At 35.9% G+C, this 21,469-nt stretch overlaps 1 protein-coding gene across 9 annotated transcripts in view; it reads right to left on the minus strand.

The window, feature by feature from the left end:
* Positions 1 to 21,469, minus strand: part of RALGAPA2 (Ral GTPase activating protein catalytic subunit alpha 2) — a 320,348-nt gene that overhangs the window by 160,233 nt on the left and 138,646 nt on the right. For all 9 annotated transcript variants that reach the window (XR_011996989.1, XR_011996990.1, XM_072736512.1 and 6 more), the window contains 3 exons: positions 6,925 to 7,118; positions 6,021 to 6,119; positions 5,632 to 5,787 (listed from right to left, as the gene is read on the minus strand). Coding sequence is in view for 7 of the 9 variants with exons in the window: in XM_072736512.1 (XP_072592613.1) it covers positions 5,632 to 5,787; positions 6,021 to 6,119; positions 6,925 to 7,118 (449 nt within the window). In the remaining 2 variants the exon portion in view is untranslated. The remainder of the gene's footprint in view (positions 1 to 5,631; positions 5,788 to 6,020; positions 6,120 to 6,924; positions 7,119 to 21,469) is intronic.

Here is a 21,469-nt window from a genome sequence, read left to right on the forward strand (position 1 = left end):
CGCATCATAGAGAAGGCACAGCCAGTGGTGGGGGATACACAAAAATATTTTTGAATCACAAGAGGGTTAAATAAACATTTTACTTAGGTTTGCCCCACAGCATGGAGACTGGTTACTTCTCCACCCGTGCTGAAATTCCACAATGCCCAACTCTTATCTTTCAGTCAAACCATTATTTTCAAAAGTAAGAAAATATATGGGGAAAGGGAAACATTAACATCCTAAGATATCAGAAAATAAGATACACTCAGTTACTCAATAACGGCCGTCGTTTCCCTCATACTCTTCAGTCTTATTACAAGGGCTCACGCTTACTAAGGGCTGTTGTGTCCAGGCTCTGAGTTCAGTGCGTTACATATTTTATCTTCTCAAAGTCTCCAAACAACCCTTGGAAGTAAGCACCACAGTTTCCTACATTTTACATGTAAGGGGAGCAAGGCATACTGAGGTCAAGTGACTTGGCTAATAAGAGGAATAGCCAAGCCTGGAGCTCAGACAGGCTGTCTTGAAGCCTACACTCTTAACTATTACACTATATCACACCATATTACATTCAATCATGACTTTATATTGTTATGATTCAAATTTGTCACTTGCTGGTTACCGCCAGGCTGAACAATACATATTTCTCTACCTGAGAGAGGCCTCATGCTTTTCTGGCATATTACAAAATTATAGATGAAAATGACAAAGACCTACATCTCCCAAAAATTCTATATGCAAATTTGCAACAATAATTTTACATTAATGTAAGCTTTGCACTTAAAAGAGAACTTGACTTTATATTTTTTTTGAGAATTTGACTTTAATGTGTAACTGCATTAAGACATTAAATCTGTAAGTCATTGTTAAAAAACAGCTTACTTATTTTAAGCAAATAAAACGTTCTAGTCTTTGATATAGGTTCTTAGAAACATGAAAATAAAATTCCTTTCCTCAACTGTCCTTTTCCATTTCTCACATATTGATCTTTCCATGTGTTTTAAATGATGATGAAATTAATAGGAACTGTTTTTAATAAACCCAAATCATGGTGCTTTTCAAGTCCAAATATTTTGGGGAAGACCGAGGTGAAAAAGCTGCTTAAGCATTAGGAACTAAGAACAACCAAGAACAGCTTTTGAAGGGGAGCCGAAAGCTGGTGAGGAACTGGGAAGGCAGCTGTGGAAGGCTGTATGGGGCTGGAGGTGTGGGGGGGGGTGCTTCAATCAAGACAGGTCTGAGGAGGGGCCTTGGTCCCCGAGCCCAGGTCAAGCAAGATGGAAGGAGAAACAGAATCAAGGACTGACTGACTGGCCTGTTAGCTGTGAATTAAGGAGTAATACATACCCTGTGGAATAAGCCAAGGCTTGTCTATGAATTCTAACAGCCTTTTAATGTGTGACCCTGGGCAAAAGTTCTCAATATTTTCTGAACCTTTGTTATTATACAATGGGTCATGATACTAATCTAACTGAATTGTAGACAACTGGTAGGACAATGTCACACAGGTGCCAGCACAGAATCTGGTACTATGGGTGCTGGGGAATCAAAGACCCTCTGCTCCTGCCAGCCCACCAGACACTGGGCGGACGGAATGCAACTGGAAGATCCTTCATAGGCAGCCTGGGCAATTAGTCCCACGAGTCACCCCAAACTGTATTCAAAATGTAGAGTTATTCTGAAACAGAGATTTATGATACCCCTGTTTTGTCTTAGGATTCTAGATATTGGGATCACTGCTAGCAACAGGCCAACAATTAAGATTTACCTATTTTACAATGAACTACAAAAGATCAAACTTAATCAAACATGATATATGTTAAAATGATTTTAAAATGAAAATGATTTGAAGTACAAAATTTGAAAACTCTCTTTTTACACTGTAAAATCGTATTTTTTTAAAATTATGTTTTGGGTACTCAAACTCTTACTTCACCTCATTTTATTGTTTCATTTCTCCCCCATACTGTAGAGGTATTTTGATCCTACTTATTTTCTAAACCAATAACAGGATCAATTTTTTTAAAAAGTCAGACTGGAAGAAAGTTTACAGCTTTTTCAAAGCGTTTTCTCAATCATACTAATAAACCATAAACTCAAATTGCACATGTACTTGAGAAAATACTATTTGATAAGGTCACTATTTTAGTTATTTAATTATTAAGTTGTTAGAATAGCTAAACCTGACCCAAACAAAAAGGTTGGTTTGGGAAGCGCTACATTTTGGCTGTTCAGTCTATGTATTATTATTATTTTTTTAAATACAGAAAGGACTACATTTGTTTACATAATGAATTGGCTACCATATTAAATGAAACCATGGCTTCATCTGATCGTATCACAAAACAGTCTGTGAGACATCTATTTTACAAATAGGTTTTTTAAATAAAATTTAAAAAATGTCTTCAATTACTATAAGCATTCTCACGTCTGGAAAAAAAAACTTTTAACATCTTAGAACTTATTTCCGATTCAACACTTTATTAGTCACTACTGACATAATTTTGATATTCTCATATTTAGGAAAGCATGTGTAAAATGACTATGCCACACCATCATGCTCACAGAACCCTGGGCCTTGTGGCAGTTTTTAAGGCCCACGGTGGCCATTGAGCCACAAGGTGAGAGTTGTGCAGACAAGTGTGCCACCTACAGGTGAAAGGAGGAACTTAACCCTGGATTGCATTTGTAAGACAAAACTAATAAATGTTATACCATTTTAAATTATTTGCTATTACTTATCTTACTAAGAAATATGGAAATTTTTTATAAAGTTCCATCTGCAGTAACAAAGGCTTTTAGTGGCAGGCTAGTGACTCTTTGAGAGCTCTCACAAGAAGGAAACAAGCTCTGAGATGGTACTAATCACAGGTGCACAGTTCACCAATTAAAAAATTGAATTTAACTGTATTCTCTATAGTAAGTGCTTTGTCTTTTTATGGTTAATATAATATCTGTTTCCAGAAGAACATATAAGTTCTGGAACAACCACCATGATCCATTTAGGCATGTGGACCAAAAGCTAAATTAATTATCAGAGACATTTCTTACTTAAATGAGAAAACTTTCTTTCATTAGGAAGTTTTCTATGGGGCAGCCCAGGTGGCTCAGCGGTTTAGCACCTCATTGAGCCCAGGGCGTGATCCTGGAGTCCCAGGATCAAGTCCCACGTCGGTCTCCCTGCATGGAGCCTGCTTCTCCCTCTGTCTCTCTCTGTCTCTCATGAATAAATAAATTTTTTTTAAAAAGGGAAGTTTTCTATGTAATTTTCTTCTGGAAAAGAAATAAAGTTTATTTAGAGTAATTCTGTTTGGCAGACAGTCAGGACTTCTAAAATATATACCAGCAATTGTTAAGGTTACAGCAAAACTGCCAATTCTATTAAGCATGCATAAAAATTCAAGCGTCTAATGGCTAGAAAACAGGCTGATTATAAAACAGAGATTTATAATATTCCTGTTTTGTCTTGGGATTCTGGATATTGGGATCACTGCTAGCAATGGGCCAACAATTAAGATTTACCTATTTTACAACAAACTACAAACGATCAAACTTAACCAAAAACATGACATATATTAAAATGATTTTTAAAGTGAAAATGATTTTAAGTATAAAATCTGAAAACTCCTTTTTCTACCCTGTAAAATCATATTTTTTGAGACTAGGTTTTGGGTTCTTAAACTCTTATTTCACCTTTTTTTGTTTCATCTCCACTCCAACAGCCTTTAAAGTAGAAAGGTGATTTTAAAGCTGTATCCATTTATGTGACTTTCTAGAAAACTCATTCTAGGAATGCTGTTTGCTGCTAACTTCTTATTTGTTTTCATTAAATTTGAAAATTCTACAATTGTTTATTATTTCCAAGTAAATTTTTTTCCATGCAAAATATCTCTTTATAAAGTATAGTGTTTAATATTAACTAACCCTTTGTCTCCTCTATCACTGAGGGATTTCATTATCTGTGATAATGTCCCTTCCCTATTTATATCCCTGAATCTTCGATACACCCTCACTTGCATCATTCTGTGAAAGATGCTTTCCCCTGTAATGAAGGCTACAAATACCTGAGAATGTAGTACAAACATTTCTACTTTCACATCTCTATTTCTGTATTTATTTAGGAAATAAATGAGACTGGTCCAAGTCCACCCTGTTATATAGAGATGTCCTCTATGCACTGCTGGCATTGGAGCAAATATGACAAAGACTACTCAGTAGGACAGTATGGTTATTAGTTCAGATAAAAGCTCAATGATGAAAGCTCCAAGTGTGTATCAGGGGATGTACTGCAAGAGTTTTTTTCTTTTTTTTAGAGATTTTATCTTTTTATTCCTGAGACACACACAGAGAGAGGCAGAGACAAAGGCAGAGGGAGAAGCTGGCTCCCCATGGGGAGCCTGATGTGGAACTAGATCCTAGGACCCCAGGATCATGACCTGAGCCAAAGGCAGACTCTTACCAACTGAGCCATCCAGGTGCCCCTGCAAGAGTTTTAAATAGGGTTGAAGGGTCAAGGAGCTTCAAGAAGCACATTCTGATGCAACAGAGAATAACTGGCTAACCTCTAACATGTATCCTGAGGTATCAAAAAGGTGTGTCTGTATTATACATTCAAAGAATAAAACAAATATAGAAAGGACGACTACTTCTTAGTTTTTGAATGACTCAAGGTCACTGATAAGTATGCATAATTTCAAGGGTAAATTCTGAAACATTCTTCATACCTCTAAATGGTCAAGAAGACCTAGTAATAACATGAAATGTTTTGAAATTTCTTTTTTTTTTAATTTCTTGAATCTTTCCTATTTCTTCTTCCTATTCCCAATGCTCCCATCTTAATTCTGATCATTTTTAAGTTCTATATTCACTTAACCACTTCCTAATTAATCTGTCTCCAGGCTCAATCTCCCACTCTATGCTACCACTGCCACATTTTCAAATCCATCCTCCAAACTGAGTCCAAAATAATCTCTGTAAAGTACAAACCAATCCTATCACTTGCCTGCTTGACATTTATACAACAAATCAGTACCCAGAGTTCCTGTTCCCCTCCTTGCCCTCTGCCCACTGGCAGGAGTCTTCCCAAGGGAGGAAAACCAGGGACAGGCCACATCCAGGATCTACAAGGATGGGCTGTCATTAGCAGCTCCTTTAACCTTTCTGTTTTAACTTAACCACCAATCATATTCCTTTGGAAGAAATTAATATGAGGACCCCTAATTTATAAGTGAGGTCTTGTACAAAAACATCCTAACTACTAAAATAATAGTTTTCAAACATTTTTAAATGACCAGAATAATTTTCTTCAAATAATATCTACAGCAGAACTCCAACAAAAAGTGGTTGAAACAGTATTTTTCAATTTGATAAGATAGGTTGAAGTTTGATCATACAGCCCTATGTAAGCCACAGAATAAATTCAAATTTGGTTGGCACAAGGCAAGGTCAGCAGAGAGAAGTAAGCATGTGATAAAATCCGATTTACATTTTTGAAAGACCAATGTGGTTGCTGTATGTAGAAGACATGAAACTACTGAAAATTTTAATGTGTTTGATGTATTTTCATGAACCCCAATTTAACCTGCAAAAAGTGATATGCATTTTCCACCTTATGGGATACCATACCATGATATGTGAGTCACAGAATACCTGATCCTCGCTGGTTAATCCCAGGTGCATCACAAGGTAAAAATGCACCAGGAAGTCCGAGTTTGGTAGAACATCCTGGCGTCTGGTCATCATGGCACATATCAGTCTGTAGGCTTGTAGCTTGCCTTCCTTATATTCATTTGGCAACGTTGTTGCCTGTCAAGTAGATGAAGTTTAAAGATTTAATTAACTCCAGATGCGGACCATTTCGACATTTCATTTACTTCTCAGTATTCCATAAGAGTTGTTTATAGAGTGAGGGTTATAGTGGCTTTAGTAAGATTCAGCTTGTCTTCAAAATGTGCAGTCTTGGGCAATTACATTTTTTAAACTCAATTTCAGTAAGGAAGAGGAAATTGCAATGAAAGAATAAACACATATCCACTTGCCTTAAATAGCCATGATGCAAACATTCTGAGTGGTGGGATCAGAACCGGTGGAGAGGGAGAGGACTGGTTATCTAGGCTTATCGCCAGATTATCCCGTATCTAAATCACAAGGAGGAGAATTTTAGGAAGGCCATGCTTAGTTTATCCCAACAATATTTCAATATTGTGTTCCATGGCCAAATAGCTGCTTCTCATTAAATTTCTACATGTTGAGTGAAAACCTATAACATTTACAATTTTTTCTTTTATTGTGAGGTCTACCATCATTTTGAATTGTATGACTTTACTGTACATAGTTTTAGATTTAATACCAAACTAGGGCATTGTTTTCCCTTGAGTATCTGCCTGGGGAGGTCCTGAACTTTACATGGCAAGGAATGGTTTAGCAAATTATACTGTATAAATATAAATAATTTTTGAAAAACAAAATTAAAAACAAAAAACTTAATAGCCTAGGGAAAGCATACATTGTAAGCAAAAACCAGAATGAAAATTATATGTATTCTAAGATTCTACTTTTGTAAAATATGTTTACCCACATAAATAAAACTATATTTATACTGGTTATCTATGTAGGATGATGATGTTAACTTTTTCTTATATTTTTCAAATTTTGTACAATAAAGCCAGTATTACTTTTATAAAGAAAATAAAACTATTCAGTACCCTATCCTTTAGTGTCCTATAGTAATATTCTACATATGCCTTAAACAAAATTACTCTTGTGCATTTATAAAATGACCAACCTATGTTATTTATATTTATTTTTTGACAATGAAACATACTTTGTCTACACACCTAATCTGTGTTCATAACATGTTAATTGCAACAGTTTTTATGTTAAATGATAAATCAATTCCCCCCCCCCCCCCATCAGAATAAAAGGTAACATAGCAGGACGTACCTTTGCTAGTTTGTACCAGAGTTCATAGAGATAGCCAAATACTTTGGCATGAATCTTGGGTGACTGGATATTATTCACATCCCCGAGGATTCCCAAGACTCTTCGCCATAACACAGCAGCAGAGTCGGGGTGCCAACCAGTGAGGTTCCCTCCAGCAATTATACTACAGTCATCTGCAAGGCACTCACTGCTATCTATGGAGAGAAACATGTCTGTAAACACAATCTTGATTTCATCATTACAACTTTTTCTCCTATGTTTTTTTTTTAAGATTTTATTTATTTACTCATGAGAGATACACAGAGAGAGTCAGAGACATAGGCAGAGGGAGAAGCAGGCTCCCTGCAGGGAGCCTGACGTGGACTCCATTCCAGGACCCCAGGATCACGACCTAAGCCAAAGGCAGATGCTCAATCACTGAGCCAGCCAGGCATCCCCAGCCTTTTCTCTTTAATGCAAATTACCAATGCTTGACAAGGTAAGTATTCAGAGTAAAATAATTACAATGAAGAGTGTGCAATGGCTGACAATTTGAAAGGACAGAAAAGCTGAATCACTGAAGAAAGATCAAATGACTTTGATTCTTTGAACTAAAAGGGCAACAACCTAGAGATGATAAAACAGTTTCTGGAGCTCCTGTGAAAGGTTTTATAAGGCAGGGAAGGGGAAGGAGAGAACCTTGAGCAGGATGAGTGGGGAAGAGGGCTATGAAAAATAGTAGCCAGGAAAGGCCTCGTGGCTGGGGTGACATTTGTGGTGGCTGGTATTAACTCAGGTTTATTGGGGTATAATTTACTTATGATAAATTTTATCTTTCTTACATTCAAAGAGTTTTAAGAAGTGCATACAACCATGTAACTGTTACCACAAACTGCCATGAAAATTGATACAAGGAATAAGCACTTCAAAAAGGCCCTTTTATGGTAAGTTTCCTCCCCCTATTCTTTGCCCCTTGCAATCACTGTTGTTCTCTATCCCCATAGGTTCACCCTTCCCAGAATATCATATAAATGGAATCCTACAGTATGTATCTTTAGTCTCAGTGCTGTCACAGAGCTGAATGCGTTGGAGATTCACCATGTGGTGGTTTCTTCTTATTGCAGATGAATATTCCAGTTTATGGATGTATCCTACTTTGTTTATCCATTCATCTGTTGAAGGACATGTTGAAGGACATATTTCCTGGTTTTAGTGATTATAAATAAGGCTATAATAAACATATGTGTGCAGGTTTTTGTATGAATGTATGTTTTTAGTTCTCTTTTTAAAGACTGGAATCACAAAATGACAGTATTTCTTTGATATTTCTTCCTGTTAGCGAACCATATCCTCTAAGGGTGCCTGAAAGAGGAGACTGTCCCTACATATCTTCAAGTGTCTGATCCCTGACTTGTAGTCCACAGTTTGGTTTGGTATAGAAATCTGTGATGGAAAAGCTTTGCTCCAATTTCTTATCATTTCATTCGTGGTTTTAAAGTCAACAGCATTCTAGTGATTGAAATTATTTCATGAAAAATTATTAAGTCTGCAAAATTTTAGGATCCTCTTCTTGTACCTAGTGTTCAGAATCCTCATCATGTGCCCTAGTATGTATTTCTAGCTACTGTATTTGCCAATTCATTGTCATTGGCGCTTTCAACCACAATACTCAGGTGTTATATTGACTTCCACTGACTTGATTTTATTTCTACTGTTGTATTTTTAATATTCAAAAGCTCTTTCTTGTTTTCTGTTCATTTTTATACTTCTGATCTTTGTTTCATGGATGCAATATACTCTTATTTCTCTAAAGATATTAATAGCTTTTTAAAATTTTCTTACCCAGAATATTCTTTTTTTTGCTTACTATAAATTTAAAAAATTTTAGTGTTATATTAGTTTCAGGTGTGCAATATAACAATTCAACAATTCTATACATTACTCAGTGCTCATCAAGATTAAGTGCACTCTTAATCTCTTTGGTGGAGAAATGGGTGAAACAGACTTTTTTTTCAGACTCCTTTTAAGATCTGCTCCACCTTACTTCACCCCATATTCTTATATATGTCTCATATGCTTCATATTAGACATCCTCTTCAAATGCCTGGGGATCCTGGCTATCTGTTCATATTTAAGAAATATGAAGGAGCTGAATGGAAGTATAATGCACAGGTATGATCTTTACTGAATCTTACCATGTTCTCAGAGAACTTCAGACATACATATCTTTAGGGTTTGGGTTTTTTTTTTCTCTAGAACTCAAATTCTATTGAGTTTGAATTGCTCAGAATAAGCAAACTCTTTAGTTCCTTTGTTTTCAAGATAGCATCTCTACAACTTAGCTGAGTATTGGTGATTCCAGGCCCGAAATCTTCTAATTTATTTGCTCTTTTTTCTGGAATTAAGTTCTAACATCTCTTAAAAGGACTTACAGTCTTCCTGCTTTTAGCCCCACCATTACCTCCTACTTCTATAGCTACCTCTTACAGGCAATTTTCTAACACTTTTAGGGAACCTACTTTTTATTTTTTTATTTTTATTGTATTCAGGTTGCTTCTTGGCTTTCCCTAGTGCTGACACAGGATTTGGAGTTCTCAGGTCTGCCGATGCCTTGGTCGTGTTGGTCACTATTGTCTTTTTTTTCTGGTATCCTTGACCTTGTGGATTTATGTCTAACTTAATATTAGACAAATGTCTAATTTAACATCCCCTATTTGCTAACACCTTATGCAAGTATGGTACATCTGCTATAATTAATGAGCCAATATTGAGGCATTGTTTTTATAAAGTCCATACTTTATTCAGATCTCTTTAGTTTTTAACTCAATGTCTTTTTCCTGTTCCAAGATTCCATCCAGGATACCACATCACATTTAATTGTCATGTCTCCTTCATCTCCTTTTGGCTGTGTCCTTGTTTTTGATGACCTTAATTGTTTTGAGGAGAACTGATCAGGTATTTTTGTAGAATGTTCTTCAATTGGGATTTATCTGCAGTCTTTCTCCTAATAGGCTCTTTTTCTTTTTTTTCCATTATTATTTGCTTTTGATCTTTGAAGTGAACTTCTCTTAGTTCTGATGTATTTATGATTTTTTTCCCAATATTCTTGGACTTCGTTTGCTAATACTTTATTTAGGACTTTTGCTGATATGCTTTTAAGTGAGATGGACTCTTTTTCCTTTTTCAATACTGACCCTGTCTGGTTTTATTGTCAAGGTATCACAAGGTAAATAACAGAATTTAGAGGGCTTTCTTTCTAATCTCTGGAATAGAAAATGATAGTTTTTCTTTTATTTGAAGCTTCAGTAAAACAGGGAATTGTCTTTTATTTTTATAAATCTATTCAAATTAACCTACTGTATTATTTTTAAAAACTTATATTGTTTTTATAGTTCTGTTCCCTTTTTACTCTCATTATTTTTTCCTTGATTAATCTTGCCTATCTTATTGATGCTTTTAAAAAGTGTTTTTTTAAAAGATTTTATTTATTTATTCATGAGAGACAAAGAGAGAGAGAGAGAGTGCCAGAGACACAGGCAGAGGGAGAATCAGGCAGAAGGAGAAGCAAGCTCCATGTAGGGAACCCGACATGGGACTTGATCCCGGGTCTCCAGGATCACACCCTAGGCTGAAAGCGGTGCTAAACCGCTGAGCCACCCGGGCTGCCCTATTAGTTCCTTTTTAAATTAACTTCTATATATCATTATTCTGCCATTCTTTTCCTAATTTTTTTAATAGGACACACAGATCAATAATTTTCTCTTTTCATATATGCACCTAAGGCCATATATTTTTCTCCATATAAGCCTTCAGCTACAAACTAGAGATTTTGGTATGTAGCCTTCACTGTAGATTTGTTTGAAATATTTTCTAATTCACAATTTAATTTCTTTTTGGGTTTAATTTATTTGAAGTGTAGTTTTTAATTTCTTATGGATTTTTCTTTTATCTTTTTGTCCTTAATTCATTTTACCATATTCACAGGATGTGGTATAGTTTCAAAGCATGCAGTGTTAAGTTTTCAAAGCATGGACATGTTAAGACTTAATGATCTAATTGGTTAATTTCTGTAAATGTTCCACGTGCTTTTAAAAATCACATATTTTTAATTTAATTTCAAAGCTTTTTATATATATCCATTCAATTAGGATTAATTGTATCATGTGTGTCTTCTCTATTCCAATATTTTTTCTGCTTAACTCATCAATTAATGAAAACTCATTAAAAATTTTCTACTATGATATGGTTTTATCAGTAGTTCCTTGTTATTCTGTCAAATTTTGCTTCATGCATCTGGAGGCTATGAAGTTCATATAAATTCAGAATTATTGCTCTCACTAATAAGTCATTTCTGCTTTTAAGTTTTCATTACTGACATATAGTTAGCTCAGCAGTCTGTCTTTCTTCCTAGCACCCATGTATTTATTTATTTACTTAGGATCTTCCTATACATTATGTATTAGGGTTACCTCTTGTAAACATCATATGGCTAGGTTTTATTTCTTTTTTAAAATATTTATTTATGAAATTATTTATTTTTGATTTCTTTATTCATGAATTTATTACTTATTTATGCTTTATTTATTTATTCATGAGAGACACAGAGTGAGAGAAAGGCAGAGACACAGGCAGAGGGAGAAATAGGCTCCCCACAGGGAGCCTGATGCGGAACTCGATCCCAGATCCCAGGATCATGCCCTGAGCCAAGGGAAGACACTCAACCACTGAACTACCCAGTCATCCCAGGTTTTATTTCTTCAATCTAATTTAAGAGCTTCTGACTTTAACTGCAAGTTTACATGGTTTGTATTTATTGTAGTTGCTGACTTTAAATTTTATTTCTAACATCTTACTTTCAGCTTCCTGTTTAAGTCACTTTTGCTTTGTATCTCTCTTTTTAAGTTGATTGATTTATTTAAGCAATCTCTACACCCAGTGTGGGGTTCAAACTCATGACTGGACCCTGAGATCAAGAGTCAGTATGCTCTTCCAAATGAGCCAGCTAGGCACCCTGCTTTGCTTCTCTTTTGAATCTTTGGAAGGAGTTTAAGAGTTGTGTCAAATCTCCACCACTAATCTTCTTCCTCTATTGTCTTACAACATTTCCAAAGTTCTGTTCCTCACCCCATACAAATGAAGACAGACTAATTTTCAGGCACTTATCACCACCATTATCAATTATCATCAACATTCTGAGTATATAAGTTGTTGGTGTTTTTAAGGCCTAATCAAAGAAATTGAAGCACAATCTATGGATGTGAGGAACTCAAGTAGAGAAATGATAAGAGCCAACAAGGAGCAAGGAGTGAACCTGAAAAGGAGCCAGGGCAGATTCAGAAACAGTTCTGTATGCTTCCAACACTGCACCCACAGCAGCTGCTGATAGCTTATTATATTATTTATGGAAAGATCGCAAAACACTGAACAAAGGATTTAATAAGGATGGTGCATAGTGTCATGGAAAGGCCTTCCAGAACACAGCAGCACTGTTCATTCTTAGAGGAAAACACATCTGTATTTCCCACAGTGGTATCATATAATTAGTTGAGGAGACACATTACAATGTGCAGATATAATCCAAGCTGAAAATCCTACATACTGTGCCTGAAAGACAGGAGGTAGAGACAGCAAAAGCCTAGTTATGGGTCTTCTAGGTTCATGACTTTTCTAAAGCCTCAGAAGAGAGACAGCTTCTCCTAATGTTTAATCAATATAATAAGTGCATCTGTCAGTCTGAGAAGTTATGCTGAAGCTTTAATGAATGCTTACAAATCAATATAAGCCCCCAACTGAACAAATAGCATAATATGGTATTTATTTTTCTCATAAACAATGTTCTGATGTCTTTAATCCTCTGAGGGGTTAAAAAAAAAAAGTAAGGGGATTAGATGATTCATAGGTTTGTTTAATTCCCTACCACCACCCAAATGCAGCCATCCAAAGAGATCAGCTCCCAGCATTCCAATCACACTGAAACTCAGGCTGAGCAACAACCCCAAGTAACTGTAGGTCACATACCTCACCACCTATATATCCCTGCTACCTGCCAACTAAATAGAATCTTAGTTATGAAAATATCCCATGTAGAAATGTCTGGGGTTTTTTGTTTGTTTTGTTTTTTAGATTTTATTTATTTATTCATGAGAGACACAGAAAGAGAGAGAGGGAGAGGCAGAGACACAGTTAGAGAGAGAAGCAGGCTCCATGCAGGGAGCCTGATGTGGGACTCAATCCCGGGACTCCAGGATCACACCCTGAGCCAAAGGCAGGTGCCAAACCTCTGAGCCACCCAGGCATCCCAGAAAAGTCTGTCTTAATACTGCTTTTCTCTTAGAAAAATCTATACCCCAATGATAAAATCCTAGGAAACATCCCTCACCACATTACCAAAATATGTTGAGTCCTTTAGAAGTATTTGAAATGACTGCCTGCCCAATATTACTGTGAAAAATTTTTAAATGAATTGACATGTTTTTGCCCAAAATTATTCCACTCATGGCATAAGTAACAGAACAGATGCTGACATTTTACATGTAGATGGTTCCTCAGTGAAGCAGCACTTAATTAAATATGGGGATTTGAGAGATTTCAGAAAATTTTGTGTTCACCCTAAAAATACCAAGTATTTAGTTTATTTTCTTTTTTTTATGAGGAAGCTAGCATGCTAGCCTGGTATCTTTCTGTTTCTTTTTTTTAAATGCTACATTTAAAAATTTTTATTAAAAAATTTTTAAAAAAATTTATTAAGGTGGGAAGTCTCACAAACAAATAAAATCATATCATCTTCTCCAAACATACATGATTTTAGCAGAGAAATCTAAAGTATAGAACTTTGCAAATATGCAAAGGATTTTAGCTGTGAAATGTCTTGGTAATTGGTAAAACAAGGCCCTTAGAGACCAAATGGAGATTTCACATGGCTGCAATTTTATGTAGACTTCGTAGAAGAAGAAACATAGCTGGCACTTTGGAAATGAGTTACCCTTCCAGTCTGAAAACTAAACAAAAGGCACAAACCCAAAGGCTCAACTGAAACACCTTCATTCTGGGACCAGAAAAATCAGGCCTGGATTTTGATATCAAAAGTGGAGAAGTAGCTGGTTGGCCTTCTACTGACCACCATTACAGCCTGACTCCTTTTCTTCCTCATCTGCTTTCCAAACATACACTATTCATTTTAAAGATTTTAGAAGGTGAGCAACCAAGCCCATAGTAGTCTATTACTGTTAAAAAATATTTCATGTCTTCCAGGTAGGTTAAAGCCTAGTGAAAATGCTGAAAATGTGCACAATGGCAGAGAACACCTTGTTCCTGCCAAGAACAGTTTTGGTGGCAGGTAACAGTGAAATGTAAATTCACATGCACAGCTATTTGGAGGCAGGACTGTGATGAATACACTAAATGAAAGAGGTTTTGAAACTGAACCTTATATATTTTTCATTCTTTAAAAAAGGCTAAAATTTAATTGCTATTTTTAACTAAATAAAACAGTAGCCTGCAGCTTAATGCTTATTCAATTATTGATTTAAGTATTTATTGAATATTCTCTCCTGCTATGCACCATCCTAGGAGCCAAGAATCTGCTGTGACCACAGCCGACAACATCCCTCTCCTAAAGCTCATATTCCAGTGAGGGAATACCAATAAGTCTCCTCCAAATAAACTAAAATGTTTGATACAATATCTTATTGAACCTTATCTTAAAATGTATCACTGACCTGACAGGAACCTGGAAAGGAAAGAGCATCAAAGCTGTCTTCTACCCTTTGGAATTCTGCAAACCCTTAGAATTCTTAGTTTTTCTGATAATGAAAAAAATTTAAAATATGCTAAAATTGAATTAATGATTGATATTAATTTCAATCAATATTTCTTATTGATTGAAAGCCTTTTTTTTTTTTTCCATCTTGTTTAAGAAAATCTTCCCTAACTCAAGGTCCTAGCTACATTTTTAGGAAGTGTTTTCTTCCAAAAGTTTTTAAATCATTTCACATTTCAGTATTTTATCCATCTGTGAGCATGGTGTGATGTAGAGATTCTATTTCATTTTTCTCCATATGGCTAAATACTTGTCCATAGGCATCTGTTGAACAATATGTTCTTTGTCAGATCTGGAATGCCAAGTCTTTCATATATCACAATTCCATGCCTGTGTGGATTCAATATATATTTTCTATATATTCCATTCCATTAGTCATACTGTCTATCCTTGTGATTAAAACTTTCTTTAAGAAACTCTAGAATCGGGCAGCCCAGGTGGCTCAGCGGTTTAGCGCCGCCTTCAGCCCAAGGTATGATCCTGGAGTCCCGGGATTGAGTCCCATGTTGGGCTCCCTGCATGGAGCCTGCTTCTCCCTTTGCCTATGTCTCTGCCTCTCTCTCTGTGTGTCTCTTAAGAATAAATAAATAAGATCTTTAAAAAAAAAAAAAAGAAAGAAAGAAAGAAACTCTATTTATCACACTGTTTGTGGCTATCAGGATAAATGTCTTCTATCTTCTTGGTAAGCTCCTAAGTCAGTCATGGCTATGACTTACTCATCTTTTTATTTCCTATAGCATCAATATCAGTATTTCTAGATTGTAAATTTATATACTAAATAAGAGATGAGGTCAACAGCAATACTGCTTCCCACTATAAAGTCATAAATACTCCCCCCTCTAAAATCATTACCTTAAGAGAAAAAAAATTATGTATGTATTAGCTATGTTTTATTATTTTCTGTATTCCTGATGCTCTGCCATCTAGGGTTTTCCTGACCAGGAAGAGACCACTCCTCCTAGGATTAGCTAACTCCTAGAGACAGCAAACAGTTCATGTGTCCTTTATATGCAAACCCACCAATCCAACACGCATATGTCCCAAATATCTCCTTTATCCAGCTGTTACACATCAAGGCCTAACCACTCCAGGGCAGGTACCAGGCAACTGGTCAATGCTCCAAAGTCAGTTGAATTTATTCAAACTAGCTAATCTTAAATGTGCTTCATCGGCCTTGCCTTGAAATGACAATAAAGGCTGTTGCCTATGCTTTCTTCTCTCTCTCCCCCAACTCCTTGTGCTTCTCCACATGTTCCCCCTTGCCCCAGCATGGATTACCATGGCCCTATTTCCAGGGACCTATGGCTATAAAATTTTACCCTCATAGCAATTATTTCTATGTCTTTATGTCTATTAAAACAAATCCCTATTTTTAAAGAAGAAAAATAAAGTTAGCTGTTATTTTCAGCAAACACATAATAATGTAAATGAGAAAACAAATGTAAAACTATTAGTTTGCCAGTGATGAAGGAATTCAAGAATTTAGAAGCAGTTTATTATCCTAATTGGTAGGCTTGCTTATTCAATGGGAAAAAAAGATACACTCAAATTGTTTGATCATTCTCTTTGCATGTCCTAAAGATCAGGCTAACATGAGTTTTATTCTGTATATTTATGAAGAAATTGTTCTCTTAAGAACAGAAAGTTAAATTCAGAACAGTGATAATCCTTAAACCTTATCATATTACAGTTTGTCCTTTTCACAGATTACAAGATGAACTATTGAACTGAGTGTACTGATTCTCTATATTAGTATTTCAAAGAAGAACTAAGTATTTGGAGGAGTTAATCACAACATAGAGTGCATCATATAAGATTACCTCACACAAGTTTATTAAATTGACCTGTCCCACGCATACTCTGAAATGGGATCTAAACTAATCTTTCCAAAGGACAGACAAAAGAAGCAGGCACCCAATTTTCTTTCTTTTCAATAAAAATAATTAAAGCTAGTTCTTAAGTAAATTCAACTTATTGAAAAGTCATGATTGCCCTTGACAGTACTATAATGATGATTTCCCTTAGATAATCTGTATACTAGATCCAAAGAAGCCATTTATTCCATAAAGGTATAAATAATTCTCAAATAATTTTAAAGGGGTTTGCAGTAGTAATTTGAAGAGCAATGCAGTAGGAAGGAGTAGACATAGCACTGCACTGGAGTCAAAACACTTTGGAAGCCAGTTCCAACTCTGGCAATTACTTTCTGCCTAGATAATATGATTTCTCTGGGTCTCAGTTTCCTCATTTCTAAAATAGCATTTATAAGACTTGGCCTGCTTGCCAAACAGAATCAGAGAAGAACCTCAAGTCTTTGTAAATGGTTATATCTCTTATAAATTCACAGTATTAATTAAAGTTATTATATGTATCTATGTATCATTATATGTAAAGAATTTTAAATAATTTTTAAAAGAATAAAAAGTTTGAGAAGCACCAATTGCTACCCAACAATTTATAAAACTAAGCACATGATTTTGCCAATCATTTTCTCACTGACTCTGAAAGGCTTCTACCATTGGCAGCTTTGAAAACGTAGGCCAAAGATGTCCACTGTCTTTTAAGGACAGCACTACGGTATCATAAGGCAATGCATTATTCACTTACAGTTAAATGGTTTGTTTTTCTTTGTTCATGAATTTATTCTAAATTAAAATACACATTAAGACACATTAAGATCATACTTCTTAGTCTTATCTACACCATTTTTCTATGTACATTTTATTAAATTTTGATATTACTCCATCAGGAATTTCCAAGAATATTAGAGATTGGTTAAATATTATTTCATATTAATGAAAACCAAACTTTGCTTGGTTAAAAAAAAAAAAACTAAGCCAAAATTTTAGCCTTTATTTACAATTTTAAAATGATTTTTAGCAATTTGTGCTTTCTAATTTGCTGTTGTTTTCTTAAAAGGGATCTGCACATAAGCATGAATATGGTGGGCCAGGAAGGACTTGTGTGCATGTGTGCGTGCGTGCATGTGTATAGCTAAAATTGCACAATGCTTCCACATGCACTGTACTGGTCACTTCTGTGTTTACATATTTATTCCTCCAACAACCCTATAATAGGGACTATTATTACCCAAATTTTACAAAAAAGAAATTATAGAGAGATTAACTTGCCCAAGGCCACCCCAAAATTCATTGGCAAAGCCTGGATGCAGCTCCAGAAAGTTTGCCGTTTTAATCTATTCATGAATCTTTTTTATTTTTATAAATTTATTTTTTATTGGTGTTCAATTTGCCAACATATAGAATAACACCCAGTGATCATCCCATCAAGTGCCCACCTCAAGGGCTGGCAGGATATATTCAGGGTCCTAAATGAGAAGAACATGCAACCAAGAATACTTTATCCAGCAAGGCTCTCATTCAAAATGGAAGGAGAGATAAAGAGCTTCCAAGACAGGCAGGAACTGAAAGAATATGTGACCTCCAAACCAGCTCTGCAAGAAATTTTAAGGGGGACTCTTAAAATTCCCCTTTAAGAAGAAGTTCAGTGGAACAATCCACAAAAACAAGGACTGAATAGATATCATGGTGACACTAAACTCATATCTGTCAATAGTAACTCTGAACGTGAACGGGCTTAATGACCCCATCAAAAGGTGCAGGGTTTCAGACTGGATAAAAAAGCAGGACCCATCTATTTGCTGTCTACAAGAGACTCATTATAGACAGAAGGACACCTACAACCTGAAAATAAAAGGTTGGAGAACCATTTACCATTCAAATGGTCCTCAAAAGAAAGCAGGGGTAGCCATCCTTATATCAGATAAACTAAAATTTACCCCGAAGACTATAGTGAGAGATGAAGAGGGACACTATATCATACTTAAAGGATCTATCCAACAAGAGGACTTAACAATCCTCAATATATATGCCCCGAATGTGGGAGCTGCCAAATATTTAAACCAGTTAATAACCAAACTGAAGAAATACTTAGATAATAATACATTTATACTTGGTGACTTCAATCTAGCTCTTTCTACCCTTGATAGGTCTTCTAAGCACAACATCTCCAAAGAAACGAGAGCTTTAAATGATACACTGCACCAGATGGATTTCACAGATATTTACAGAACTTTACATCCAAACTCAACTGAATACACATTCTTCTCAAGTGCACATGGAACTTTCTCCAGAATAGACCACATACTGGGTCACAAATTGGGTCTGAACCGATACCAAAAGATTGGGATCGTCCCCTGTATATTCTCAGACCATAATGCCTTAAAATTAGAACTTAATCACAACAAGAAGTTTGGAAGGACCACAAACACGTGGAGGTTAAGGACCAGCCTGCTAAAAGATGAAAGGGTCAACCAGGAAATTAAGGAAGAATTGAAAAGATTCATGGAAACTAAAGAGAATGAAGATACAACCGTTCAAAATCTTTGGGATGCAGCAAAAGCAGTCCTGAGGGGGAAATACATCCCAATACAAGCATCCATTCAAAAACTGGAAAGAACTCAAATTCAAAAGCTCACCTTACACATAAAGGAGCTAGAGAAAAAGCAGCAAATGGACCCCACCCCCAGCAGAAGAAGAGAGTTAATTAAAATTCGAGCAGAACTAAATGAAATCAAAACCAAAAGAACTGTGAAACACATCAACAGAACCAGGAGTTGGTTCTCTGAAAGAATTAATAAGATAGATAAACCATTAGCCAACCTTATCAAAAAGAAGAGATGACTCAAATTAATAAAATCATGAATGAGAAAGGAGAGATTACTACCAACACCAAGGAAATACAAACGATCTTAAAAACATATTATGAACAGCTATACGCCAATAAATTAGGCAATCTAGAAGAAATGGACGCATTCCTGGAAAGCCACAAACTACCAAAACTGGAGTAGGAAGCAATAGAAAACCTGAACAGGCCAATAACCAGGGAGGAAATTGAAGCAGTCATCAATAACCACCCAAGACACAAGAGTCCAGGGCCAGATGGCTTCCCAGGGGAATTCTATCAAACGTTTAAAGAAGAAAACGTACCTATTCTACTAAAGCTGTTTGGAAAGATAGAAAGAGATGGAGGACTTCCAAATTTGTTCTATGAGGCCAGCATCACCTTAATTCCAAAACCAGACAAAGACCCCACCACAAAGGAGAATTACAGACTAATATCCCTGATGAACATGGATGCAAAAATTCTCAACAAGATACTAGCCAATAGGATCCAACAACACATTAAGAAAATTATTCACCATGACCAAGTAGGATTTATCCCCGGGACACAAGGCTGGTTCAACACTCGTAAAACAATCAATGTGATTCATCATATCAGCAAGAGAAAAACCAAGAACCATATGATCCTCTCATTAGATGCAGAGAAAGCATTTGACAAAATACAGCATCCATTCCTGATCAAAACACTTCAGAGCGTTGGGATAGAGGGAACTTTCCTCGACATCTTAAAAGCCATCTATGAAAAGCCCACAGCAAATATAATTCTCAATGGGGAAGCACTGGGAGCCTTTCCCCTAAGATCAGGAACAAGACAGGGATGTCCACTCTCACCACTGCTATTTAACATACTATTAGAAGTCCTAGTCTCAGCAATCAGACAAGAAAAAGACATTAAAGGCATTCAAATTGGCAAAGAAGAAGTCAAACTCTCCCTCTTCGCCGATGACATGATACTCTACATAGAAAACCCAAAAGCCTCCACCCCAAGATTGCTAGAACTCATACAGCAATTTGGTAGCGTGGCAGGATACAAAATCAATGCCCAGAAATCAATGGCATTTCTATACACTAACAATGAGACTGAAGAAAGAGAAATTAAGGAGTCAATCCCATTTACAATTGCACCCAAAAGCATAAGATACCTAGGAATAAACCTAACCAAAGAGGTAAAGGATCTATACCCTAAAAACTATAGAACACTTCTGAAAGAAATTGAGGAAGACACAAAGAGATGGAAAAATATTCCATGCTCATGGATTGGCAGAATTAATATTGTGAAAATGTCAATGTTACCCAGGGCAATTTACACGTTTAATGCAATCCCTATCAAAATACCATGGACTTTCTTCAGAGAGTTAGAACAAATTACTTTAAGATTTGTGTGGAATCAGAAAAGACCCCGAATAGCCAGGGGAATTTTAAAAAAGAAAACCATAGCTGGGGGCATCACAATGCCAGATTTCAGGTTGTACTACAAAGCTGTGGTCATCAAGACAGTGTGGTACTGGCACAAAAACAGACACATAGATCAATGGAACAGAATAGAGAACCCAGAAGTGGACCCTGAACTTTATGGTCAACTAATATTCGATAAAGGAGGAAAGACTATCCATTGGAAGAAAGACAGTCTCTTCAATAAATGGTGCTGGGAAAATTGGACATCCACATGCAGAAGAATGAAACTGGACCACTCTCTTTCACCATACACAAAGATAAACTCAAAATGGATGAGAGATCTAAATGTGAGACAAGATTCCATCAAAATCCTAGAGGAGAACATAGGCAACACCCTTTTTGAACTCGGCCACAGTAACTTCTTGCAAGATACATCCACAAAGGCAAAAGAAACAAAAGAAAAATGAACTATTGGGACTTCATCAAGATCAGAAGCTTTTGCACAGCAGAGGATACAGTCAACAAAACTAAAAGACAACCTACCGAATGGGAGAAGATATTTGCAAATGACGTATCAGATAAAGGGCTAGTTTCCAAAATCTATAAAGAACTTATTACACTCAACACCAAAGAAACAAACAATCCAATC

This window comes from Vulpes vulpes, chromosome 14 (assembly GCF_048418805.1).
Source record: "Vulpes vulpes isolate BD-2025 chromosome 14, VulVul3, whole genome shotgun sequence".
Taxonomy (NCBI): domain Eukaryota; kingdom Metazoa; phylum Chordata; class Mammalia; order Carnivora; family Canidae; genus Vulpes; species Vulpes vulpes.